The following is a 26,906-nucleotide window of genomic DNA, read 5'->3' as shown; positions in this document are numbered from 1 at the left end:
TGTCCCTGTCATTGAATTTGCTGTTTGTTGGCAGCCAATGACGTGCAAACAGAGTTAAAAGAGTGAGCCAATAGGCGGTCGCTCCTTTCCACCAATCAGGTGCCATTGTGGGCGGAACTAAAAAGACGTCACTTTAGTACAGTAATGATGTAAAAGCAAGGTTTAGTTTACCCTCGCGTACGTAACACACGCAGGGATCAGAGATTATCACAAAACATGTGCCGACATCAACTCTAGCTTTAAATCTTCAGGGCGCGAAGTCGCTGGAAACGCTGATTCCGGGTCGGACACGATGGAAAAAGGCAATAATGTCAAGACGAACCCGGCAGCGTCGGCGAATATCCTGTCCAAGATATTTTTCTGGTAAGAAGGCGAAACACACCGGAGGGCAGACTGGGGGGGTTAATCAGTGTCTCCAACACACTGAAAATCACTTTTAAGTATCTTTAGGTCTTTATGAGTCATATGCAGGTTGGCACCCAAACGTGACGGAAAGTTTCGTAACAATAGGGCGAGTAAACATTTTGGAAACCTTGAGTTTGGTTTCCTGTTGCTGTTGCTGATACACCTACCATACATGCTAACTTTATTTATAAATCCGTAACAGTGCCGCACAACAACGAATATATAAAGTAATAAAATATATAGTTATAAAAGACAAGAAACAATTGTTCTTAAATGTAATAAAACAAACATTTAACCAGTGGTGTTGGTGTCAAAGTCCATTTGTTAAGACATATTGTGATCCTCAGGTGGCTGAATCCTCTCTTCCGTATTGGATACAAGCGCAGGCTGGAGGAGGATGATATGTACCCGGTGTTGGTGGAGGACAGCTCGGAGACATTGGGCCAGGAGCTGCAGAGGTACAATCACAACCACGTTGTTCGTTCATTTTCGACCGCTTTTCCTCACGAGGGTCGCGGAGGGTGCTGGAGCCTATCCCAGCTGTCTTTGGGCGAGAGGCGGGGTACACCCTGGACTGGTCGCCAGCCAATCACAGGGCACATATAGACAAACAACCATTCACACTCACATTCATACCTATGGACAATTTGGAGTCGCTAATTAACCTAGCATGTTTTTGGAATGTGGGAGGAAACCGGAGTACCCGGAGAAAACACACGCATGCACGGGGAGAACATGCAAACTCCACACAGACAGGGTGGAATTGAACCCTGGTCTCTTAGCTGTGAGATCTGCACGCTAACCACTAGACCACCACTTTGTGTTCCAATAAAATAGTAGAAATTGGTTGCAATAACAGTTTAACATTAGTTATTTTCAGAGACTACTATTGAAGCCTACTATTCCATTATCAAAACACATCCATCCAACACATGGCTATTTGCAGTCATGTGAATGCAATATTATTTTGCCACAATCAAATGCATATGCATTCTTTTTAGAGAGTACTGCAATTGCATTGTCTAAGGCAAATTAACAACCCATGTGAGGGTGCAAAGATTGCTACCATGACTGTGCAAATACAGTGTGGTGTAAAATGTGATGTTAAATAGTAAACAGTGTTTGGTTAATGACTCACTTTTAGTCTTGACCATCCCTATTGGAGAACTGTGTTTTATTTCATTCCAGGACACTTTCTAAGTAAAGCCTGTGCACTGTGTGAAGCATTTGATTGCCGTTGTAATGTAATTAGATGTGAAGCTGTTAACCGTGAAGAGCCAGTGCCATAATGTTTATAATTGCAATTCCTCGCCATGTCATAATGACACAAGGCTGCTTGTGTTCTGGTGGCTGTGCAAAAGGGGATTTCTCCACCAATTCATTGTTTGCAGGCGCATTTTAAATGCGTATAAAAGTGTGGTGTCTTGGCTTGCATCAACTGATACTGTAATGTTATTCCACTGCAGATAACCTGAGGGAAAATATGGATTCCGGGTTGTCCGCCTTTGCCACTAGCGTATAGATGTTTTGAGCATACAACACAGGTCACAGTAACAGTATTTTCATTTTCAACATGACCAAAAATCGCTAAAACCCCAATAATAATACAATGGAAAATCCTGTATTTAATAGAGACAAAGAAAGTGGTCAGCATTTTGATAAAGAAGATGACAAAACTCTTTATCTTTCGGGTTTTCCCTTCAGGGGTCGCCACAGCAAATCAATCTCCTCCATTCAACCCTGTCATCTGCACCAACTACCCTCATGTCCTCCTTCAGTACATCCATAAACCTCCTACCTGGCAGCTCTAAACGCATCATTCTTCTACCAATATATTCACTATCTCTCCTCTGGACATGTCCGAACCATCTCAGTCTGGCCTCTCTAACTTTATCTCCAAGGCCTCTAACATGTAATGTCCCTCTGATGTACTCGTTCCTGATCCTATCCATCCTGGTCACTCCCAATGAGAACCTCAGCATCCACATTTCTGTGTCAGGAAGGGCATCCGACGTAAACATTTTGCCAACACAAATATGAAAGTCAAAGGCGGTGACAAAAGACATGACAAAAACAGGAAGATGGTGTCAGTGTGGTGTTTCGTTGCCACATTGTGTCTTTGGGAACAATCAGAGATATGAATATAACATATATACATATATATGAATATATGTATATAACAATATGATATCCTACCTGCCTGGTAGTGTCTCCAGTTCTTCCCATGTGTGGCAATGTTTTCATTATAAATTTTCATTATAGCATGTGACCACATAAGACGAATCGCTTGATTTACCCCTCTTGCTATTTGTGTCACAGATACTGGGATCATGAAGTCCAGGAGGCCACCAAACAGTTACGGAAGCCACAACTCAGTCAGGTCATCATTAGGTGTTACTGGAAGCCATACGCAGTGCTGGGAATCTTCACCCTAATTGAGGTCAGTATTGACTGTTATCCAGCTAAAACTGCTGTAAAATTATTCAGGAAGTATAACTATTGTGAGAAAATAACACCTTTTTACATGTTAAGTAAAGTAAGAGAAAGTTACTGCCTTCACTTTATCTTCATTTCCTTCTCCATGTCAGGAGGTGATAAAAGTGATCCAGCCGGTCATCCTCGGGAAGATGATCCACTACTTTGAGGATTATGACCCAAACGATCAAACAGCCCTTAACAATTCCCTCGGCTACGCAGCCGGGTTGTCGATCTGCACCATCGGCCTGGCGTTGCTGCACCACTTATATTTCTTCCACGTCCAGCGAGTGGGAATGAAGATCAGAGTGGCCATGTGTCACATGATCTATAAAAAAGTGGGTAGGCGCTGTTATGAGAGAATGATGTTTCTAAGCCTGTATGCACAAAGCTCTCAGAAAGCTCCTCACTTTCTGAAAGCAACTCTGAGCAATGAGGGGACAGAATTTGTTTATCTTAGTGAGGAGGTGTGGTTGACCCGGTTGCTAGGTATGACGCAGTCTTCTAAGAGCTGTGATTGGTTGTTACAAAAAGAAGGAAATACACTGAAAGAAAGGAAAAATGTGCTCCACACTCCTTGTAATAAATGGACTGTAAAATCAATATATTATTGATGATATTATTATATTATATATTGTGCTTTGTTATTTTTTTCCTAATCTCAAACGTTTGATCTGTGTTTTTTTCACTAGGCTTTGTGCCTCAGTAGTTCCGCCATGGGAAAGACCACCACAGGCCAGATTGTGAATCTGCTCTCAAATGACGTCAATAAGTTTGATGAGGTATACAAGTCATGAGTTATTAATAGTTACAGGTGTTGACCGTGTGAAAAAGTTTTTGCCCCCTTCCGCATTTTATTTTTGCATGTTTGTCACACTACAATATTGAACTCAAAATGCATATTTTAAAATCAAACTTGTTATTATTAAGGGTGAAAAAAAAATCCAAAGGAGCAGATGGCTACGCGATTGAGACTTAAGCCCGTTTCATACTTGCGGCATCCGCGAGGTCCACACAGTTTCGTGCAGCAAATATTAAGGACCTTGCGGATGCGGCAAGTATGAAACAGGCTTAACAGGCTTAATACAGCCTTACACACATAGAACATTCGATTCCACCCTTCTGCAGTCTGCGCGCCAATTGAGAGACTGATTTATGGTTTATAATAGTTTATTTATTTATAGTAAGAGATTCTGCTCTGACACCAAAGCAGCTGAACTTTTACCTGTAAGTATTGTGTACTTTCTTAAATATTGTGGTCTCTTACTTTGTTGTTGTTCTCTTACTGCTCGTTTGTTTTGGTGAGTTGAATGCTCTCGCTAATTCAAATTAAGGCAGAGATGTCAGCAAATTTGTCCGCACACTCCTCTAGAGTTATGATCACAAGCTATGCTCAGGAATATTCCCGAAAGCATCCTTTCCTTGTGTTCAGTTGTGTCGTCATTGACTAATATTTAAATTTGCTTGCTGATCTGAAGCATTTATGTGTGGCAAACGTGCAATAAAAAAATTCAGGAAGGGGGCAAACAATTTTTCACACCCCTTGTATTATGTAGAGAGATGCTCGTGTGCAGTAACTTTGTTGTTGATACCTAGTATTGTTGTTTGGAACAAAGCCTATGACTAATTGTTTGACTTCACACTGTCTGGATACCTGCATTTTGATCTAATTGGTTGTCTGCAACAGGTGACAATCTTCTTACACTTCCTGTGGGTGGGGCCCCTGCAGGCAGCAGCGGTGGTGGGGCTTCTTTGGCAGGAGATCGGGCCGTCGTGCCTGGCAGGCATGGTGGTCCTCATGTTCCTGATGCCTATGCAGACCTTGTTTGGCAGGCTCTTTTCCAAATTCAGGTAGCAGCTGGGATTTCTTGTTAATTCCACAAAAATACATATATATACAATATACACAATATTGATCAAATTTAAATAAATACACATTTTAAATAATGCAAAAAAATAATACAATAAAATGTTTAAACATAATACTTAAAAGACTAGGGGATTTGGTGAAGATTATTGTGTAGAAGTTATTCTACACAAGATTAAAGGGCAACTCCATATTATAGGAATAAATATAAAATAACAGAATAAAAGGGAACAACAGGAAGTGTATATTATGTTTATTTCTTTTATTTGGTAATTAAATACAAGCTGTCAATTGAGGTCAAGTATCCACTACGCAGTCCAGCAGGAGTGGCGCTCCACCTCCGTACCGCTGTGCAATATAGATCTGAAAGCTGTAAAAACCCCTCCACAGTGCAATCTGAGCAGCAACACAGGCAAGAAAGCAAAGCTTAGCCACACCCCTTCATTGCCTTGCAACACATCGCCTTCCTGGCAAAAGACGCATGGCTGTCCAGGGGGTCCATCTGTGGACCGTGGCTCATTGCAGAATTAAACCAAAACCCAAACATTGTTTTTATTATTATATTATATAATATTATTAGATTATTTTATATTCATATATTATTTTATCATATTTTTTTTATTACAGTATATTATTGTACTTTTTAAGTCCTTCTTTATGCAACCCTGGAGCAGTGACATAGCGACAGCATGACACTGAAACTGATTAAAGGGACTGTCAAAATTGCTTTTTTGTTAAAAACAAAACAAACTAAAAAATATATATATAATAAAATAAATATTTACCACCTTTAACTGTCTGAAAACCAAAAAACTATTTTGTTCACATCTGCACTGGAATTTGCCTTGCTATTTATTCTCACATTATTGTGTGTGTGTGTTTCTGTTTTTTTGATCGTATTTCATTCATTTTCATTCTCCCTCTCATCTGCAGGAGTAAGACGGCCATTCTAACTGACAGCAGGATCCGAACAATGAACGAGGTGGTGTCTGGGATAAGGATAATAAAGATGTATGCCTGGGAGAAACCCTTTGCTGCTCTGGTGTCGGATGTCAGAAGGTAAAGAGAAAAGAACGGTACCTTACAGTTGCTTCTTGCCCAAAGTCAGCTGGAGGCTCCAGCCTACTCCCGTGACCCTAGTGGGGGACAAGCGGCAGAAAACCGGGTTTCGGTAGACAACCCTATCCCTTTGTGTACTCAACCACTACATTCATTACATTTGCACACTCACATGTGATCTAATACAAGAGCTGCATCAAAAAACATCTATGCTAAAACAATAATGTAATATTAAGTGTTATTTTAACAATGTTTATTGCTGTAGGCTTCGCATATTTTGGTTACCAAATGACAATAATGTAATTGCCCGTGACCCTAATAAAGACACGGAGTATAGACAATGGGTGGAATTTCACTTATAGTTCAGTGTAGGCTTCTGTGTGCATTGTGCGAATAACATTGACTTGTCTCAGACCTCGCTAGCCGCATTACAGTCATTTTTCATAGTTTATTATTTTTACCTAAAGTAAACAAAAGGGATTGTTAGACACTCACCACAATTCAATGGCCTGCTTGTATTAAAAAAAAAAAAAAGCAGTTATCGGTCATTGCACGGAACAAAAACAATTAACCACCAAAACAAAACCTTACCACAGATAGCCAACGTCATTTATTATTATTTTAGTAAAGACAGATTTTGTATACAGCTTTTGTATTGGATGAAATTGTGCAAATGTACCCTTCCTTATACAGTCATCCTGTCTCATTACCGTCTTTCAGTTTGAGTCATGTGGCTTTTCATTTCTTTGTTCCTCTTTCCCATCACCATTTTCATTATCATCAGTATCATATTCCTCCATTCTCTGTAGGAAGGAGATCTCCCAGATCATGATGAGCTCGTACTTGCGTGGCCTCAACATGGCCTCCTTCTTCTGTGCCAGCAAGATAATTGTCTTCATCACCTTCACCCTCTATGTCCTGCTGGGGAACAAAATCACAGCCAGTCGTGTCTTTGTGACCGTGTCCCTGTACACAGCAGTGCGTCTCACCGTCTCACTCTTCTTTCCCAATGCCATTGAGAAGCTGTTTGAGGGCCGTGTGAGCATCCGCAGGATCCAGGTCCGTCACTGTTTAACCCTGAATATGTGAATTGTACCCCCAGCCCCAATTTGAGCAGTAAAGTCATTCATGGAGTTCTGTCTGAATTTTAGTTGATAGTGAGAAATTTCAACTGTAACCCTCTACAATATTTGTCTCATATGATTCATCTTTATGGTCTAGGAGTTCTTGTTGCTGGAGGAGATGACAAAGATTAGCACTACTTTACCCATGGCCGAGAAGAAAGATTGCGCCATTGAGATCCAAGACCTGACGTGCTACTGGGAGAAGGTTAGAATTCTCAGCCAGAACGTTTGAACCGCGGCATTGACTCAAATTGTGTGGTTCTACAAACTTGACTACTTCTATTAATGAAATTTATGTAATGAACTATATTTAGGTTTCAAGTGTATTGTTATTGTAAGTTTGAATCTTGGTTTTAGTTTCCATCCACTGTGTACATGATTTCATATTATTCTGTATGCCACAGAGTCTGGATGCTCCATGTCTGCAAAACGTCTCACTCACACTGACTGAAAATCAGCTGTTGGCAGTCATTGGACCAGTAGGAGCAGGAAAGGTAAAGGAATCCACTGGTTGGGTGCAAGGAGGTGTCGTTTTGGTGTAATGGGTGACTTCTCTATCCACCCAGTCCTCTCTACTGAGCTCGATCCTGGGAGAGCTTCCACCTGAAAAGGGGGCGATGAAGGTCAAAGGTCAGCTGACCTACGCTGCCCAGCAGCCCTGGGTGTTTCCCGGAACCATCCGCAGCAACATCCTATTTGGGAAGGAGATGGACCCGCTCATGTACGAGCGAGTCATCAGGGCTTGTGCCCTAAAGCGGGTAAGCAAGTGAAGAGGCTTGTAAACATGTTGAGACACGTTAGAAGGAGCCTCAAAATAGTCTTCCCAACTATGAGAAAAACATTGCGTGTTTGCATTAGTGCACATTTCCTGTGTTTTGCGGCTTTGAGTCAAACACTAAAATACATAATGACTATGTTGATGCTACTTGCTTGTGAAGGATCTCGAGTTGCTCCCAGATGGTGACCTAACGCTCATTGGGGATCGAGGCGCCACACTCAGCGGGGGTCAGAAGGCTCGTGTCAACCTGGCCAGGTATTATTTGTCAAACACAGAAATAATCATTTGTCGTGATTCCCATTGTTACCGCTTCAGAATTCCCTTCAAGTTAAAAAATGTCTACCTATTGTCACCAAAGCTGCAATTCAATGCAATTTGTGCATCTCCAGGGCTGTGTATCAGGATGCTGATATTTACCTCCTGGATGATCCTCTTAGTGCTGTGGATGCTGAAGTTGGAAGGCACCTCTTTGAACAGTAAGAGAGTAAATCAAATGACATGAATTCATGAAATGAATTAACAGCATTAATTAAGTAATGGCATTAATACCCAAATGAGGGATTGTTCAGTCTGTCCCGCTAGTGCTGTCAGGTTTATTTTCATCCACATACTCAGGCCAGTGTGAATATGAAAATGTCGCACTAAAGATGAAAAGCTGATGGAATGTGGTTCAAGTATGACAGGAAGAGGTGCGGCGCTGGCCATGAACCCGCTAACAATAGCTTTTCCTGTCATAAAACAAGTAGAGTTGATTTTGGTGCTGCAGATAAATTAGGTTTTGATCATTACTTGTTGACCCAGGTGCATCTGTGGACTGCTGAAGCGCAAACCTCGCATCCTGGTTACCCACCAACTACAGTACCTGAAGGCAGCAAACCAGATAGTGGTCCTCAAGGAGGTGGGTGCATTCAAATGTAAACAAGAAGTCACAAGTTACACATTGGGAAAGGCTAACTGCTGAAATTTGGTACATTTTGTACTTGTGGATGTACTCCGATACATTGTGTTAACAGGTTAATAAGTCAAGGCAGTAAGTTACCGATAAACTGGGAGGAAAGGCCAGAAAAATATAAGCAAAAGCATAGCGAAGAGTGTAAAACAGATATTAGCGGTCGCCACACTGGCCTTTTTTTTTCCTGTCCTGACATGTATTTGTATGTACAAGTAAATACCTGACACGACACACATACTATATATGTTTATTTAAGGGTCACATGGTGGCCCAGGGGACATATGCAGAGCTACAGCAGTCCGGGGTGGATTTCACCTCACTGCTGAAAAAGGACGAAGAAGAGGAGGCCCAGCATTCTCCCAAAGACCTTTCATCCCGCAAGCGGACTTTGTCCCAGAACTCGGTGTGGTCTCAGACCTCCTCCGTGCACTCACTCCAGGATGGAGAACATTTAGCGGTTTGTACATTGATTGTGTTTGCAGTAAAAGATAAATCTGTGAAATTCTTCATTGGGATGCTGCTCCTTCCCTTCCTAGCCTGAGCCGGTCCAGACACTTGTAGAGGAGAGTCGTGCAGAGGGATCCATTGGAATGAAACTGTACATGAAGTACTTGCGAGCCGGTGCCAGCATTTTCATTCTGCTTGTTCTGTTGCTCCTGAACATTCTAGCTCAGGTAAGCCAACCAATAATTGAATATAATTCATGTGGCCTGCCCATCTACATTTACTAAGTTCAATTATTCTGACTTGGATATAATATGTTTGTTTTCCTGTCCTTGTATTTAACACCAAGCATATTTTCTTTTATGTTATGCTGAGCTGCTGCTATCTTCTTCTCACAGTTGCTTGTCAATACCCTGGTCGCTGCTCCACTTTTTTTTTTTCCAGAGTCAATGCTATGATCTTAACTCAGTTTCCCATCTTGACGCCAGTCCAGTTTCTCCTCTTTAGCTCCTCTTTTCCTTTCGGCAGAATCTCCCAGGTAAATGTATTCATTGATTTCCTCAATCTTGTTACATTTCACAATTAGAGACTCCTGGGGTGCAGGTGGGTTCATCTCTGCGCAACGTACTTTGCTAGCTTCTGCAAGGACGGTCTTTGAACTTCTTTTCCACTTCACTGAGCCATTCTCCAATGACCGCAATGTCATCTGCATCTGTACATTGTCTTGACAGTCTTTTCTTGAAGAAAGTATTTGATTATCAGCTTGTTATTAATTGCAAATCCTTTTTCACCCATTTCATTCCTGAATCCTGATCCAAAGTTTCCAGTGACTTCCTCCTTTCTACCCTTCTTGGATCCAGTCTGTGTGTTGAAGTTACCTATTGCCATGTTGTACTGAGTTCCTTGTATAGTTTGTCTACTTCTTCACCATCAGAAGTTGGCATTGGAGCATAGACCTGGATTATATAAAGGGGTATTTGGGGTTTATTGACATGAAATTGTGTATGACATCCCCATCAGCAGTGTAGTGCATAAACAGTGACTGACCTCCCAGAGTTCTAAAAAATACACTGACTTTGTATTTTGCAGGTGGCATACATTGTGCAGGACTGGTGGCTGGCTTACTGGTAGGTGGGCTCATGTGTGAAGACTTTAAACATTGTGACAAAAAAAGCTTGTCATTTTCATTTACAAAATATTAAATAATAAGTAGTGTTGCAATTAGTAGCTCTGTAATTAGTCACAGAATGTTAGACACTCAACATTGACATAAATTATCAGTTGGAATTTGGCATCTATAAGAGCTCAGTCATTCCAAAACAATGTATACAATGTGCAACATTAGTTATACAACATGTTTACCTGAGATGACTTCATCAGGGCTGATGAGCAAGTCAAACTGGAAACCACTGGCCAGAATGCCACTGGGCAAAATGTTACTGACAAACTGGAGGCAAAAGAACTGGACCTTAACTTCTACTTGGGCATTTACGGAGGTGACGTGGACATTATTTTTACTTCTTGCACATGTGGCCACTCTGCTTTTTGCAATACTACAAAGTGTGACATGTCTCTGCTGATGTTTTGCAGGATTGACAGCAGCCACTGTAATTTTTGGCTTTATGAGGACTTTGCTCATGTTCAACGTGCTGGTGAGATGTACACAGGCACTGCACAACAGCATGTTCACAGCCATCATCCGCACCCATGTGCGCTTCTTTGACGTCAACCCCATTGGTGAGAGTCAATGAAGGAGAGAATGTTTGTCTTGTTTGTGGATGCTATGGAAAGTTTAACATGTTCGTAGCTTTCCTTGACGCTTGAGACATTGGTGGAAATTAGGGGTGAAAGGTATGGATAAATAGCAAAATTGTTGCTGCGATTACTGTATTTTCTGGACTATAGGTCGCCCTGTGACTATATATATAAAAAATATATATATAAATTATATATTATATCATTTTTATTATATTATTATTATATATAAATTATAAATTGTTCTAAATTATATAAATTGTTGCTGTGATTACCGTATTTTCCGGACTATAAGTCGCCCTGTGACTATATATATATAAAAAATATATATATAAATTATATATTATATTATTTTTATTATATTATTATTAGAAATTATAAATAAATTATATATAAATTATAAATTGTTATAAATTATATAAATTGTTGCTGCGATTACCGTATTTTCCGGACTATGAGTCGCCCTGTGACTATATATATAAAATATATATATTATTAAATATAATATATAAATATATATATATATTTATTTATAAATATATATATATATATTGTAAATATATATATATATATATATATATATATATATATATATATAGTCTAGAGGGCTAAAAAAATACAAATAAAAAAAAATATATATATATGTATATATATTTTATTTTTATTTTTTTTGATGAGAGGCGCTCTAGACGTGTTCCAGTTTCTGCTACTCCCATCACTCAAGTTTATTTATAGAGCACTATTCGTACACAAGGTACGGTTATAGTCATAGTAAAAGACATTATTCCCGTGATTTTGGCAATGTTTTCAAGGTAGGAAAAAGCTGATGATGTTATTGATTTTGAAAAATGTGGTAATCGGTTTCGGTAATTGATATGAACCAAATGAGAAACAGTTGGCGGTTTGGTCCACAACATATCATAAAAGTGTCCAAAATGTTGATGATTGTTTCCCAAAGCAGATGTGTGTGAATATCTTGTTTTGCCTAAAACACAAACAGGCCTGCTTTCATTGATGTTGAAGGAAATAAAGAGAGGCTGAATCAGAGGATATTTACATTTTTTTAAAGATGAATACCACAATACTTGCAGAATATTTGGATAATCAATTGTATTTCTTGGTGTAAATATTTTTTTTGCCCTGTTTGACCCCAGGCAGAGTTTTAAACCGGTTTTCCAAGGACATTGGCCAGCTGGATTCCAGCATGCCTTGGACCATTGTGGACTTCATTCAGGTATCATTATTTTCATAGTCTTTTTGTTTTTTTGCGTGTGTAGGTGTGGGGGTTTGTTGTGAATGTTGTCAGGCTGCTCTATCATGCTGATCTACTTTGTTTATCAGTGGTATGTGAGCAATGCTCTCATTTTTGTCAAATGTTTTTGCACACTGTGAATCAGAGCCAAGTGCTGTTGTGTCTACTCGTCGCTAAGTGTTGGTCCGTTTTTTTTTTTCTTTGTCTTTCATTTACTTCTCTATTTTTATTTGCATGTGTTTGATTGTCCAACCCACTGTTTACTGGAATACAAACACCTTAATTTCATTGTTAGGCAACAATGCACAAACTGTTTAAGTAGTTTTTCTAAATATATCGGTGTTTGCGCTTCTCAGGTCTTTCTACAAATCGTTGGTGTGATTGCCGTGGCGGCGGGCGTGATCCCCTGGATCCTCGTCCCTGTGTTTCCGCTCCTCATCGTCTTCCTCTTCCTGCGCCGCTACTTCCTTCAGACCTCCAGAGACATCAAACGACTCGAATCCACGAGTGAGTGTCCACCGTATCTAGTATCCTGGTGGCGTGTGTGCGCTTCTTTGCAAGTTTAAAGTTGTTCTCTCTTCCTGCCTTATAGCTCGGAGTCCAGTTTTCTCGCACCTGTCTTCCTCTCTCCAGGGCCTGTGGACGATCCGAGCTTTTGGGGCGGAGGGTCGCTTCCAAAAGGCCTTCGATGCACATCAAGATCTGCACTCAGGTTGTTAAATGAGTCTGTTTTTGTGTTTCAGTTTGCGTACAGAGCACAAATAATGGCAATTATTACCTACTGTATGTGTCTCAAAAAGCCGCCTGGTTCCTGTTCCTGACCACGTCTCGCTGGTTTGCCGTACGTCTTGACGGCATGTGTTCCATCTTTGTGACAATCACCACATTTGGATGCCTCCTGCTCCGAGACCGTAAGATTAGTTTTGTTTGTTCTGGATCTTTGAGTAGATTAGATGATGGTATTGGTAACATGCGTTTATCCTGTCAGAGCTGGATGCCGGCTCTGTGGGTTTGGCGTTGAGCTATGCGATCACTCTGATGGGCATGTTCCAGTGGGGGGTCCGACAGAGTGCTGAGGTGGAGAACATGGTATGCAAATATTTCAGTAAACACAACCAGTAATGTTGAGCTGGCTCAGACACACTGATATGATATCAACAGATGACGTCAGTGGAGAGGGTGGTGGAGTACACTCAACTGGAAAGTGAAGCCCCTTGGTATACCCAAAAACGTCCTCCCCCCGAGTGGCCCAGAAAAGGACTCGTGACCTTTGACGGAGTCAGCTTCTCCTACAGCAATAATGGTCCCAAAGTTCTGCATAACTTAAAAGTGACTTTCCTACCCAGGGAGAAGGTCAGATGGGTTTCTGGTCATGTATGCCATGATACAAGGTCACTGTTCCTCCAAACATCTTATGTGGAATTTTACTGACATCAGGTGGGCATTGTTGGTCGAACGGGTGCTGGGAAGAGCTCCTTGGTGTCAACACTATTCCGCCTGGCTGAGCCTCAAGGAAACGTCTACATTGACGGAGTGTTGACCTCTGAACTAGGCCTCCATGACGTGCGTCAGAGGATGTCTATCATTCCCCAGGTAAATAACAGATGGCCTCCATGCTGGAACTGTCATGAAGAAGTGATGACCTTAGGTCTTGATTAGCTCTCCGTTTGGAGAATAATCCCATAGAGCAGAGAGAGAGACTTGGAAAGAATACCTTTTAATTCTTCATTAGTAAAGAAAATGATAGCACAACTCTGCCATCTGGTGGACCTTTTGACTCAATTGGGCGGTTCAAGCAATTAAATATAGTAAATATTTGTTCTCATTTTCCTTCCTTTTTCCTTGACACAGCCTTCGAAGCTTGAGGGTTCTTTGATTTGGATAACATTTTCAGGAATTGTCGGAAATGGGATATGGAAGACCTGATTCAATTTAGGGTGTGACCCAATGTTTCTACATTTTCCACTATTACCTACCACTACTTCCACATTTCTCAACCGATACAGACCGTTTCAAAGTCCAAATTCTCAACTCATTATGGACATTTAGCCTTCCCAGTGCATTGCAATATAATGCTTGATGTTAGCATGTTAATATTAACATTGCTGGCATGCTAACACCAGCATTGCTAACATTCGCATACCAGCATTTTTAGCAGTGATCATGGGTAGACACTTAGCACAATCATGTTAGGTGTTAGTATGCTAACATTAGCATGTTAACATTGCTAGCATGTTAACATTGACATTGTATCATTTTTATATTTAGACACAAATATAAAAACTTTACTATCATGCTAGGTGTTAGCATGTTAATATTAACATTGCTGGCATGTTAACACCAGCATTGCTAACATTCGCATACCAGCATTTTTAGCAATGATCATGGGTAGACACTTAGCACAATCATGTTAGGTGTTAGTATGCTAACATTAGCATGTTAACATTGCTAGCATGTTAACATTGACATTGTATCATTTTTATATTTAGACACAAATATAAAAACTACTATCATGCTAGGTGTTAGCATGTTAATATTAACATTGCTGGCATGTTAACACCAGCATTGCTAACATTCGCATACCAGCATTTTTAGCAATGATCATGGGTAGACACTTAGCACAATCATCTTAGGTGTTAGTATGCTAACATTAGCATGTTAACATTGCTAGCATGTTAACATTGACATTGTATCATTTTTATATTTAGACACAAATATAAAAACTTTACTATCATGCTAGGTGTTAGCATGTTAATATTAACATTGCTGGCATGTTAACACCAGCATTGCTAACATTCGCATACCAGCATTTTTTGCGATGGTCATGGGTAGACACTTAGCACAATCATCTTAGGTGTTAGTATGCTAACATTAGCATGTTAACATTGCTAGCATGTTAACATTGACATTGTATCATTTTTATATTTAGACACAAATATAAAAAGTTTACTATCATGCTAAGTGTTAGCATGTTAATATTAACATTGCTGGCATGCTAACACCAGCATTGCTAACATTCGCATACCAGCATTTTTAGCAGTGATCATGGGTAGACACTTAGCACAATCATGTTAGGTGTTAGTATGCTAACATTAGCATGTTAACATTGCTAGCATGTTAACATTGACATTGTATCATTTTTATATTTAGACACAAATATAAAAACTTTACTATCATGCTAGGTGTTAGCATGTTAATATTAACATTGCTGGCATGTTAACACCAGCATTGCTAACATTCGCATACCAGCATTTTTAGCAATGATCATGGGTAGACACTTAGCACAATCATGTTAGGTGTTAGTATGCTAACATTAGCATGTTAACATTGCTAGCATGTTAACATTGACATTGTATCATTTTTATATTTAGACACAAATATAAAAACTACTATCATGCTAGGTGTTAGCATGTTAATATTAACATTGCTGGCATGTTAACACCAGCATTGCTAACATTCGCATACCAGCATTTTTAGCAATGATCATGGGTAGACACTTAGCACAATCATCTTAGGTGTTAGTATGCTAACATTAGCATGTTAACATTGCTAGCATGTTAACATTGACATTGTATCATTTTTATATTTAGACACAAATATAAAAACTTTACTATCATGCTAGGTGTTAGCATGTTAATATTAACATTGCTGGCATGTTAACACCAGCATTGCTAACATTCGCATACCAGCATTTTTTGCGATGGTCATGGGTAGACACTTAGCACAATCATCTTAGGTGTTAGTATGCTAACATTAGCATGTTAACATTGCTAGCATGTTAACATTGACATTGTATCATTTTTATATTTAGACACAAATATAAAAAGTTTACTATCATGCTAAGTGTTAGCATGTTAATATTAACATTGCTGGCATGCTAACACCAGCATTGCTAACATTCGCATACCAGCATTTTTAGCGATGACCATAGGTAGACACTTAGCACAATCATGTTAGGTGTTAGTATGCTAACATTAGCATGTTAACATTGCTAGCATGTTAACATTGACATTGTATCATTTTTATATTTAGACACAAATATAAAAACTTTACTATCATGCTAGGTGTTAGCATGTTAATATTAACATTGCTGGCATGTTAACACCAGCATTGCTAACATTCGCATACCAGCATTTTTTGCGATGGTCATGGGTAGACACTTAGCACAATCATCTTAGGTGTTAGTATGCTAACATTAGCATGTTAACATTGCTGGCATGTTAACATTGACATTTTATCATTTTTATATTTAGACACAAATATAAAAAGTTTACTATCATGCTAGGTGTTAGCATGTTAATATTAACATTGCTGGCATGCTAACACCAGCATTGCTAACATTCGCATACCAGCATTTTTAGCGATGACCATGGGTAGACACTTAGCACAATCATGTTAGGTGTTAGTATGCTAACATTAGCATGTTAACATTGCTAGCATGTTAACATTGCTAGCATGTTAACATTGACATTGTATCATTTTTATATTTAGACACAAATATAAAAACTTTACTATCATGCTAGGTGTTAGCATGTTAATATTAACATTGCTGGCATGTTAACACCAGCATTGCTAACATTCGCATACCAGCATTTTTAGCAATGATCATGGGTAGACACTTAGCACAATCATGTTAGGTGTTAGTATGCTAACATTAGCATGTTAACATTGCTAGCATGTTAACATTGACATTGTATCATTTTTATATTTAGACACAAATATAAAAAGTTTACTATCATGCTAGGTGTTAGCATGCTACCATTAGCATAGTAAATTTTTTTACCAATTTTCATAGGTAGACACAAACGTTTATGCTACCTATTAGCGTGCTAATGTTAAAATTGTTAAGTGATGACCTTAGGTCTTGATTAGCTCTCCGTTGCCAACATGCGCATTTTTATGTGTTGATTAACAAACAAGTGTGAATACATTTGTGTGTGGTGACTTTGTTGTTTGTCACTCTGTTCCACAGGACCCAGTTCTCTTTACAGGCTCCATGAGAAAGAACCTAGACCCTTTCAACCAGCATACAGACGAGGAACTGTGGAACTCTCTGCAAGAGGTAGAAGCAGACACAGTTGTGTAGCATGTCACATTCCAAAGACTGGGCACGTCTTTGGAGAATAATCCCATAGTGTTAAAGTCACAACTGTGGACACATGTGACTGCACAGTGAAGAATTTATTTAAGAATGTTTTGCCCATGTGACCCGCAGGTCCAACTGAAGGGCCTAGTGGAAGAGCTTCCTGGAAAACTGGAAACTGTTCTGGCAGAGTCGGGCTCCAACTTCAGCGTGGGCCAAAGACAGCTGGTGTGTCTGGCCAGAGCTATCCTGAGGAAGAACCGCATCCTCATTATTGACGAGGCCACTGCCAACGTGGACCCAAGGTGCTGGCAAAGCTCGAGTAATGTTCAGTTCAGCTTTGGAGTAAATCTGAAGTTACGATGTTTACTTAGCATCGTCAAGCGTAGCGAAGCATACAACAAAGGGGAGCCATTTTTAGACTCATGACAATGTCAATGCAATGAAATGTTTATCTGAATGACCCACTTTAATAAGCTATGGCATCACGGCCATTGAACATGTTTACAGGACTGACGAGTTGATCCAGAGAACTATTCGAGAAAAGTTCAAGGAATGCACTGTGCTCACCATCGCTCATCGTCTCAACACCATCATCGACAGCGACCGCATACTGGTGCTCCCTTTTTCCACATTCATTCAACTCATATCTACCCATGGTTACATTCAGCACTCATTACTAATTCCATTGCCTGCAGGTCCTAGATGCAGGGCGAATCCATGCCTATGACGAGCCGTACACGTTGCTCCAGGAACCTACGTCAATCTTCTATAAAATGGTGCAACAGACTGGTAAGCAGGAGGCGGCGGCCCTGCTGGACGCTGCTAAAAAGGCAAGTCTGTGTTCATTGTCCATGGCGGGTGCCAGTCCAGTTCCTCTTCATTACAAGGAAAACCTAACACTGCATACTTGCATTGCAGGCTTATGACACCAGAAGTCGACCCAATATTGGTAATGGGCTGATGGAAGGGGACGGAAATGTAGTCGTCTTTGAGACGGCTCTATGAGCTGTTCACTACGTTGCTGTACAAACTATATGATATGCATGTATTTATTTTGCATACTTGTTGATTTTTCACACATTAAATTGTTGCCTTATTTTCAATTTACTGTCACTCTGAATTATTTGTCATTTGTGAGCCAATGGTCAAGGGTATAAGAGTTGCAGAATGAATGCAGGCAGTTGTTGAGCTAGTTTTACAGTAAGTGAACCCGCCACAGATGAACAAAGTGTTAGTGCTTTTGCAGAATAAATGCAGGTAGTTAAACTAGTTTTAAAGTAAGTGAGCGTGTCACACATGAACACACTGGAAACCAGATCCAAACTGGCAATCATTGAATGGCTCATTGCTGGTTGAGCAGAGAGAGAGACTTGGAAAGAATACCTTTTAATTCTTCATTAGTAAAGAAAATGATAGCACAACTCTGCCATCTGGTGGACTTTTTGGGCGGTTCAAGCAATTAAATATAGTAAATATTTGTTCTCCTTTTCCTTCCTTTTTCCTCTACACAGCCTTGGAAGCTTGATGGTTCTTTGATTTGGATAACATTTTCAGGAATTGTTGGAAATGGCATATGGAAGACCTGATTCAATTTGGGGTGTGACCCAAGTTTCTTCCACATTTCTCAACCGATACAGACGGTTTCAAAGTCCAAATTCTCAACTCATTGTGGACATTTAGTGCATTGTGCTATAATTCTTGATGCTAGCATGTTAATTTTAACATTGCTGGCATGCTAACACCAGCATTGCTAACATGCTAACATTCGCATACCAGCATTTTTAGCGATGATCCTGGGTAGATACACTTAGCACGATCATGTTAGGTGTTATTATGCTAACATTAGCATGTTAACATTGTAGTATTTTTATATTTAGACACAAATATAAAAACTTCACTATCATGCTAGGTGTTAGCATGCTAACATTAGCATAGTAAATTTTTTACCAATTTTCATAGGTAGACACAAACGCTTATGCAACCTGTTAGCGTGCTAATGTTAAAATTGTTAACATGCTAACGTTGGCAGGTGTTACATGTTAACATGTTAATGTTAGCATAGCAGCGTTTCTAGCCGTTTTCATAGGTCGACACTTAGCATTATTATGCTATGTGGTAGCATTGCTAGTTTGCTAACATTGGCATAGTAGTATTTTGAACTATTTTCATAGGTAGACTATTATATAAACGTTTAGCACTATCGTCCTAGGTGTTAGCATGCTAATATTAGCTTGTATGGCAGAGGTCTGCACTCTACAATGCTTTTCTAGTTGCAACATATACTGTATTATCTCTGTCCTTAATTGTGTCATATTCTGCTATTATAACATCTAAAAAGGAAAGTGCGCAAAGAGCAGACGTCCTCACAAAGTAGTGTACAAAAATATGGAAATAAAAAGGCTTGCTATAGAGTCCAGCTCATCTCACCATGAGGTAACAAACAATAAAAGAGTCATAACTTTTATTTCACTTTCGGATGAGACTGTATTTACGGTAGTTAGTGCAAGCTACACAGTCATTTCATGAATGTTGATGAGATGTTTGGGAACCCTTTAATCGCACCTTTTGTAGCAGGGCTACAATTCCATTACACAAAGAGTTCAGAAAATTATTAAAAAATTGTGTTCACGGATTGTGAATTTGTCAAATATTGGATCCTCTCTGTGGTTGTGTTAAGAAAACATGAGTGGGAGTTTGGGTGCCTGTTGGAGATATGCATGGCAGGAGGCATACAGTATTTTAAGGACTAAATGCAGCAGGCTGAAGACGGGCATTCAGTATTTGTGCATCCTCCATCACAAGCCTTTACTCCACACCTTTCATGAACTCCAGGAACTCTGTGAACAGAGAGAACACAGGAAATCAAACACTTCATTTCATATTGGTGTGTAATTACTGTACAGTTAAAATAAAGCATTAGTAACTACCAGCGACTGTTCACTTTAAAGCTTTTTGTTCAATATCAATTTTAATACAAAAATGTACACAATTGTGCTCCAAAAAGTCACTTTAAGAATATGTAACAGTAACACAATTAAGCCAAACGTGAATTTAAAAAAAAGAAAAACAATTAGCGACTAACACTCAAAATTACAAGTGCGCCTGAACGCCTCGTAGTGCAAGGAGACAGGGGCAAGTTGGTCCTTGCTCTGTGTGCATCATATCCACAAATAAGTAAGTTTGAATAATTACTTTGTGTATTTCATCGTGAAGATTCCTTTTCTATTGGCGTTCCAGTTAATCCCCGCACGATGTAGAAGTAAGAACCTGTCACTGTGGAGATGTTTTAGATCAGGGGTTTCAAACACGCAGCCCGCACACTAGTTTGAGGCCCCCGCCTTGATATGAAATGTTAATGTTAGTGCGGCCCGCGCAAGTTTGATTAATTTGAAAATTATTATGTTTAATGTTCATGTTAAAGGTTAAATAACTGTTAATAGTTATCCTCCCTATCTGTGTGGAAGTGGTAAGTTTTGGGCTATTTAAGTTTAAAGGAAATAACTTGAAGGCTACCGTTTAGGTCGCTAGCTCTCTAGTTTGCGAGTTAGCATGTGTCTCAAGACCCTGCAGTTGCGCAATATGTTGTAAATAAAAAGAGTATAAATGTGACTATAGTCGTGTTTTGTCATGTCTACAGGGCTCTAATAATGCTTTGTTCATTTTAATCTGAAAAAAATAATTTGTCTACCCACCAACTATATGTGGTTTCTTAAGTTTTTATTATTTTCCGTTTTATTATTATTATTATATTTATTTATTACTGATTGATTGATTTTTTTATTCTTGATTTGTTTATTTATTTTTCATCTTATTTTGTGTAGAAAAATAAAAAGTAAGATATTTGAGAACAGTGGAATGTTTTATCAGAGCTTTTATTGTAGAAAATTGGAACCAAAGCAAAGTTTTTTTTATTTTTTTGTTTTTAATAAATGCGTTTTGGGTTTTTTTTTGGAAAACCTGATGCGGCCCAGTCTCACCCAGACCCGAGCTCCAGTGGCCCCCAAGTAAATTGAGTTTGAGACCCCTGTTTTAGATACTATTAAGAAGGGGGATCACAACGAGCAAACTGCGGTCGGTGCTGCTCAAACTTTTTCTAAAATGGTGCATTCAGGTGCATCACATAACTCCCAGAACACAAAGCACAAGTTGCATTCAGGGATACTTGTAAATCACATCAAACAGTAGGTGATATTTACAAAACCAACCTTTTGCATAGGTGTGTCTTAGGCTGGCCACAATTAAAGGCCACAGTAAAATACAGTTTTACATGTGCAGTGAGTATGAGGGCGAAGCAAGAACTGGGATGTTTTCAACTTCCGGGGAATATATTTTTTTAGATTTCTGACTTTTGAATACAATTTTTGGAAAAGGCCCAAAAATAAAGCATCCATTAAATACTGTACCGTCATAATCTATTTTGCCGTCATTGTTTTTGTCTCCATCTTTCATCAGCTCCTCGATGTCGTCTTCAGTGATGGATTCTCCAGTGGACTCCAGCATGGACTTCAGCTCCTCCAGGTCTATGTAGCCATCTCCATTCCTTAACAGAACATAAACAACTCATATCAGTAACTTTTAATTCCAGATGAGCTACACTGAGGTATATGGTAGTATTTTCTATGGTATTCGTATTTCCTGTTTGTTAAGATCATTTGAAAACATACTTATCAAACATGCGGAAAAGTTCAGCCAACTCCTCTTCTGATTTTCCTTTGCTCTCCTCCTTCATGCAGCGGACCATCATCACCAAGAACTCATCAAAGTCCACTGTACCGCTGCCTGTGATAGACGTATTACATTTAATTTTCATCATCCGAAGAAACTGCAGTATCATCAAAGATACTATTTATACTATACATTAGCATAGTACATTTTTTACCAATTTTCATAGGTAGACACAAACGCTTATGCTACCTATTAGCGGGCCAATGTTAAAATTGTTAACATGCTAACGTTGGCATGGTAGCATTTTTAACCATTTTCAGAGCTAGACACTTGTATAAACACTAAACACACAGGTGTTACATGTTAACATGTTAATGTTAGCATAGCAGCGTTTCTAGAAGTTTTCATAGGTCGACACTTAGCATTATTATGCTATGTGGTAGCATTGCTAGTTTGCTAACATTGGCATAGTAGTGTTTTGAGCTGTTTTCATAGGTAGACTATTATATAAACGTTATAGTCTTTGCAGTATCATGCAAAAACTTTATGTACTATTTGCACTACTATATATGAAGAGCTTGCAACCAAAAGGCGCTAAATCCAATTTTCACTAAGTTGCATGTTTTTCATGAGTTTAATAGACCTCTGTCATGTGTATCCAAATTACATATTTTGGTCTTGAAATCATTTTTAAAAATATGAAAAAAGTGATATGAAATTTATGCTTTCAACCAAAAGGAGCTAAATCCCTTTCTTTATTCTTTATTCTGATTGGCCCAAGTTTCCCATCTATTGATAATCTGACCAATCAGAGAGAAGAATACAATTGGCACTGCACATACAGAAAGCCAGTATCAGTGCGCATCCTGTTTTGTTTGTGTACATTAAGTACACGTATGATAGTTACAGTATGTTATGCAATTCAGGAGAACACAAATTGTGTTTTTACAGTATTCTGTAACATGGAAGTTTTTTTTTTGCCATAAAAGGCATGTCTCTACCTTGACACCTCCAACTTTCATGAGAAACATTATTTTACTTGTACTAAAAAACATACAATGTAAAGAGTTTGTAATGAGATGACTTTTGTCACTGTCACCTTCATGGTGCAGTCAAATATGAAATTTTTATTAATTTAATTAATAATAATTATTCTGTATTGTATGTTGAGAATGGCTTCTGTGTTGTAATTATTTTATTAGCATAGCACATTAAAGCACCTTACATTCTTTTACAACAACGCCATTGAAGAAGTTAAAGGTGACTTCAAATTTATTTCAGCCAAAAGGCGCTAAATCCATCATTTCAGCCAAAAGGCGCTAAATCCGAAAAAAAATAATTAAAAAAAATATATAAAATACACGGTGTGTGCAGGATTTTTATAGCATGCATTTTTATGACCTATATTGATAGCTCTTTCATTTGAAATATAGACTTGATGGCCAAATAGATTAATATGTGCGTAGTTAAAAATCATTGATTTTCTTGAAATCAGTCAAAATGGATTTAGCGCCTTTTGGTTGAAAGCTCTTCATATATATTGTGTACATACCATCTTCATCCACCTCATCAATCATCTCCTGCAGTTCTTCAGGGGTGGGATTTTGCCCCAGCATCCTCATCACCTTCCCCAACTCCTTGGTGCTGATGCAGCCATCCTCTGCATCTTGGATGAAGATGTCGAAGGCAGCTTTGAATTCTGGAAGAAGGGTGCTGATAAGTAGGTGGCAAGTAATTAAGATGATTTTTTTTGTGCAGGAAGAACTTTTGTTGTGTAATTTGAGAGCTTGGCATGTTATTGCAAAGTTACTGCAATACTCATGTTACTTCTATTGTGCACAAACAAGTTTTAATCTGCGATAATCAGAGGGTGCAGGGAGCCACTTTGGGCCTCGGGGCAATAGCAAAAAAAATCAGCCAAGACCCACAAATATCCCCCAGGCCGCACTTTGGACACCCATTCATGTCAGTGGACTGTGTCCTGTGATTTACAGAAAATATTGAATAATTGTCCTAGCATCCGCAAGGCGGACGAGTGGTTAGCGTGCAGACCTCACAGCTAGGAGACCTGAGTTCAATCCCACCCTCGGCCATCTCTGTATGGGGTTTGAATGCGTGGGTTTTCTCCGGGTACTCCGGTTTCCTCCCACATTCCAAAAACATGCTAGGTTAATTGGCGACTCCAAATTGTCCATAGATATGAATGTGAGTGTGAATGGTTGTTTGTCTATATGTGCCCTGTGATTGGCTGGCGACCAGTCCAGGGGTGTACCCCGCCTCTCGCCCGAAGACAGCTGGGATAGGCTCCAGCACCCCCTGCGACACTCGTGAGGATAAGCGGTAGAAAATGAATGAATGAATGAATAATCAGAGGGTGCAGGATCATCAGCCAAGACCCACAAATATCCCCTAGGCCGCACTTTGGACACCCATTCATGTCAGTGGACTGTGTCCTGTGATTGACAGAAAATATTGAATAATTGTCCTAACATCCGCAAGGCGGTCGAGTGGTTAGCGTGCAGACCTCACAGCTAGGAGACCTGAGTTCAATCCCACCCTCGGCCATCTTTGTGTGGAGTTTGCATGTTGCATGCGTGGGTTTTCTCCGGTTTCCTCCCGCATTCCAAAAACATGCTAGGTTAATTGGCAACTCCAAATTGTCCATAGGTATGAATGTGAGTGTGAATGGTTGTTTGTCTATATGTGCCCTGTGATTGGCTGGCAATCAGGCGGGGTGTACCTCACCCGAAGACAGCTGTGATAGGCTCCAGCACCCCTGCGACCCTCGTGAGGATAAGCGGTAGAAAATGAATGAATGAATGTCCTAGCATGCATTATTCTGGCTATAAACCAGTTACTGTTGACACATGCTGTATGCATGCATATGTCTCTCATATGATTGTGGATTTTTTTTTTCAATTATTCACATTTAGTAGGTGTGTGTAGTGATTTTAAACCCACTACTTGTGTACTCCAATGAAAAAGTGTTAGTTGCTTACCATTCTTTTGCTCCTCCGTCAAGTTTTCAACCTAAAGGGAAGAATAATGCAGAAGATCAAACCGTACCGCTACACAATAGACGCTAAGCATTATGAGTGATACTGTATATCACGTAGCTGTCGCCACTTACTATTCCTGTTGTTGGGTGAGTGTGCTGGATTGATTGTTATGGAGTTATGTGTATGTGTATGTATGTGCAAGGGTTAGGAGCGCCATCAGCTGTTCCTTTTATATCTATTGTTGCACAGGGGGGTTTAACCCTGGCTGCCATTTATGTGGTGGCACATATTATAAGGGAAGCAATATTTCTGCAGAAACATCCTTATTTATTCATCTGTAAATCAAATACAGGCACAGCTGGAGTGTCATAAATGTACAGTATGTAAATGTATATCTAAGTATCTCCAACTAATCCAGTATGTGTACTTTTTAACCTATGGCTGTCCACTGACTTGACATTGAAAGGGCCAAACGGTCACAATGGCTCCATGCACTGTACACATAAGATATACACATACACATACACATACACATTCAGTTCAATGCATGCATCACAGGTTTGACTCTCAATGATATACACATACACATACACATACACATTCAGTTCAATGCATGCATCACAGGTTTGACTCTCAATGTGAAGTATTCACAGTATTACCAGTGTGTACTTACGGCTGCTTTATATACGTCATCCATTGCTTCTGGTCCTTGCTGCTGCCTCTGACAAAATGCAGGACTGGTGCAGCCTTCAGCACTTGGACTTCAGGACTATGGCATTAAAAAAAGCGTATGAGCCATCCCACAAAACTGAAGAGTGGTGGGGGGGAGGGGCTGATTGACAGAAACAGAGAGTAAAATAAGGGCCCTATAAATAGGAAACAAAAGAAGCCACCTATCAAAAGGGGGACATTGCAGCCTTGGTGGATTTACATACTGTCTTTGGGTTTGGCTGACATGGTTTTAAGGGTCATATTTACATACTATGCCTGCAAGGGCCATGAGAGAAAATAATATTGTATCTAGGTAATGTCAAGCTAGGGTAGGGGGGGGATTTCAACATCATGGCTGTTACTATATAAATGATAATTACAGTTGAAATTTGAACCCGCTAAAATAGTTTGGAAGTTTAAACTTAATACATCCTTTTTCTATTACTCCTCCCCTTTCACAGGACACATTCATTCATTCATTTTCTACCGTTTTTTCCTCACGAGGGTCGCAGGGGTGCTGGAGCCTATCCCAGCTGTCTTCGGGCGAGAGGCGGGGTACACCCTGGACTGGTCGCCAGCCAATCACAGGACAAACAACCATTCACACTCACATTCATACCTATGGACAATTTGGAGTTGCTAATTAACCTAGCATGTTTTTGGAATGTGGGAGGAAACCGGAGTACCCGGAGAAAACCCACGCATGCACGGGGAGAACATGCAAACTCCACACAGAGATGGCCGAGGGTGGAATTGAACCCTAGTCTCCTAGCTGTGACTTGACCGCCTCGACCGCCGTGCCGCCCAGGACACATTCATTCATTCATTTTCTACCGCTTTTTCCTCATGAGGGTCGCAGGGAGTGCTGGAGCCCATCCCAGCTGTCTGGTCGCCAGCCAATCACAGGGCACATACAGACAAACAACCATTCACACTCACATTCATACCTATGGACAATTTGGAGTCGCCAATTAACCTAGCATGTTTTTGGAATGTGGGAGGAAACCGGAGTACCCGGAGAAAACCCACACATGCACGGGGAGAACATGCAAACTCCACACAGAGATGGTGGAATTGAACCCTGGTGTAGCTGTGAGGTCTGCGCGCTTACCACCCGACCGCCGTCCCGCCCAGGACACATTCATACTCACATAATTAAGAGCAGGGGTTTCAAGGTATCTTTTGTGGCCCCTGACTTGACATCCAAGTTTAGTGAGGCCCAAGCACCCTTTATGACACTGTGAGCTCTGTTGAGTAACGACCCCCTGCCGTTTCCGAGGTGTTTACAAGCTCATTTGGCTGCTGTTTGCCCAAATACCGCAAAGAGCAACTTC

The 26,906-nt window shown here is 39.8% G+C and overlaps 2 protein-coding genes across 3 annotated transcripts; one reads left to right on the top strand and one right to left on the bottom strand.

Annotated features, from left to right (window-relative positions):
- The first annotated feature begins 128 nt into the window (after window positions 1–128).
- On the top strand, window positions 129–18,300 carry abcc4 (ATP binding cassette subfamily C member 4 (PEL blood group)). 2 transcript variants are annotated; one of them, XM_058051974.2, is made up of 31 exons: window positions 129–363; window positions 753–863; window positions 2,725–2,845; window positions 2,994–3,218; window positions 3,573–3,662; window positions 4,568–4,731; window positions 5,681–5,806; window positions 6,616–6,865; window positions 7,028–7,135; window positions 7,335–7,424; window positions 7,497–7,688; window positions 7,869–7,963; window positions 8,098–8,184; window positions 8,510–8,606; window positions 8,917–9,117; window positions 9,197–9,334; window positions 10,194–10,231; window positions 10,485–10,600; window positions 10,695–10,841; window positions 12,014–12,093; window positions 12,468–12,618; window positions 12,704–12,823; window positions 12,912–13,022; window positions 13,100–13,200; window positions 13,273–13,464; window positions 13,549–13,704; window positions 17,084–17,173; window positions 17,327–17,499; window positions 17,705–17,810; window positions 17,893–18,027; window positions 18,116–18,300. In XM_058051974.2, exons 1-31 carry the CDS (start codon window positions 293–295, stop codon window positions 18,200–18,202), a joined length of 3,969 nt encoding a protein of 1,322 aa, XP_057907957.2. In that variant the 5' UTR covers window positions 129–292; the 3' UTR covers window positions 18,203–18,300. The 2 variants fall into 2 exon arrangements, with proteins under 2 accessions (XP_057907957.2, XP_057907958.2); XM_058051975.2 differs by lacking the exons at window positions 8,917–9,117; window positions 9,197–9,334.
- A 1,352-nt stretch (window positions 18,301–19,652) lies between these two features.
- LOC131104281 (troponin C, slow skeletal and cardiac muscles) lies at window positions 19,653–25,655 on the bottom strand. The gene is made up of 6 exons (XM_058051288.2): window positions 25,535–25,655; window positions 24,862–24,892; window positions 23,415–23,561; window positions 21,862–21,976; window positions 21,601–21,737; window positions 19,653–20,034 (listed from the first exon to the last, which is right to left on the bottom strand). The coding sequence occupies exons 1-6, from the start codon at window positions 25,556–25,558 to the stop codon at window positions 20,003–20,005; spliced, it is 486 nt and encodes a 161-aa protein (XP_057907271.1). The 5' UTR covers window positions 25,559–25,655; the 3' UTR covers window positions 19,653–20,002.
- Between the last annotated feature and the right edge of the window lie 1,251 nt (window positions 25,656–26,906).

Source organism: Doryrhamphus excisus, linkage group LG15 (assembly GCF_037039965.1).
Source record: "Doryrhamphus excisus strain RoL-2023G ecotype Guam linkage group LG15, RoL_Dexc_Guam_v1.1, whole genome shotgun sequence".
In the NCBI taxonomy this organism is placed as follows: Eukaryota; Metazoa; Chordata; class Actinopteri; order Syngnathiformes; family Syngnathidae; genus Doryrhamphus; species Doryrhamphus excisus.
Note: the sequence above shows the minus strand (reverse complement) of the source record. Positions and strands in the feature narration are given on the sequence as shown.

Bases quoted from the DNA above. Each gene is read 5' to 3' on its own strand.
- abcc4 (XM_058051974.2), top strand. From the start codon at position 293: ATGGAAAAAGGCAATAATGTCAAGACGAACCCGGCAGCGTCGGCGAAT. The intron at 9,118-9,196 runs GTTTGTACATTG...TTCCCTTCCTAG, and splicing joins AGGATGGAGAACATTTAGCG to CCTGAGCCGGTCCAGACACT. The intron at 13,465-13,548 runs GTCAGATGGGTT...TACTGACATCAG, and splicing joins CTTTCCTACCCAGGGAGAAG to GTGGGCATTGTTGGTCGAAC.
- LOC131104281 (XM_058051288.2), bottom strand. From the start codon at position 25,558: ATGGATGACGTATATAAAGCAGCC. The intron at 23,562-24,861 runs GTAAGCAACTAA...CCCTTCTTCCAG, and splicing joins GACGGAGGAGCAAAAGAATG to AATTCAAAGCTGCCTTCGAC. The intron at 21,977-23,414 runs GTATGTACACAA...CGTCTATCACAG, and splicing joins TGATGAGGTGGATGAAGATG to GCAGCGGTACAGTGGACTTT.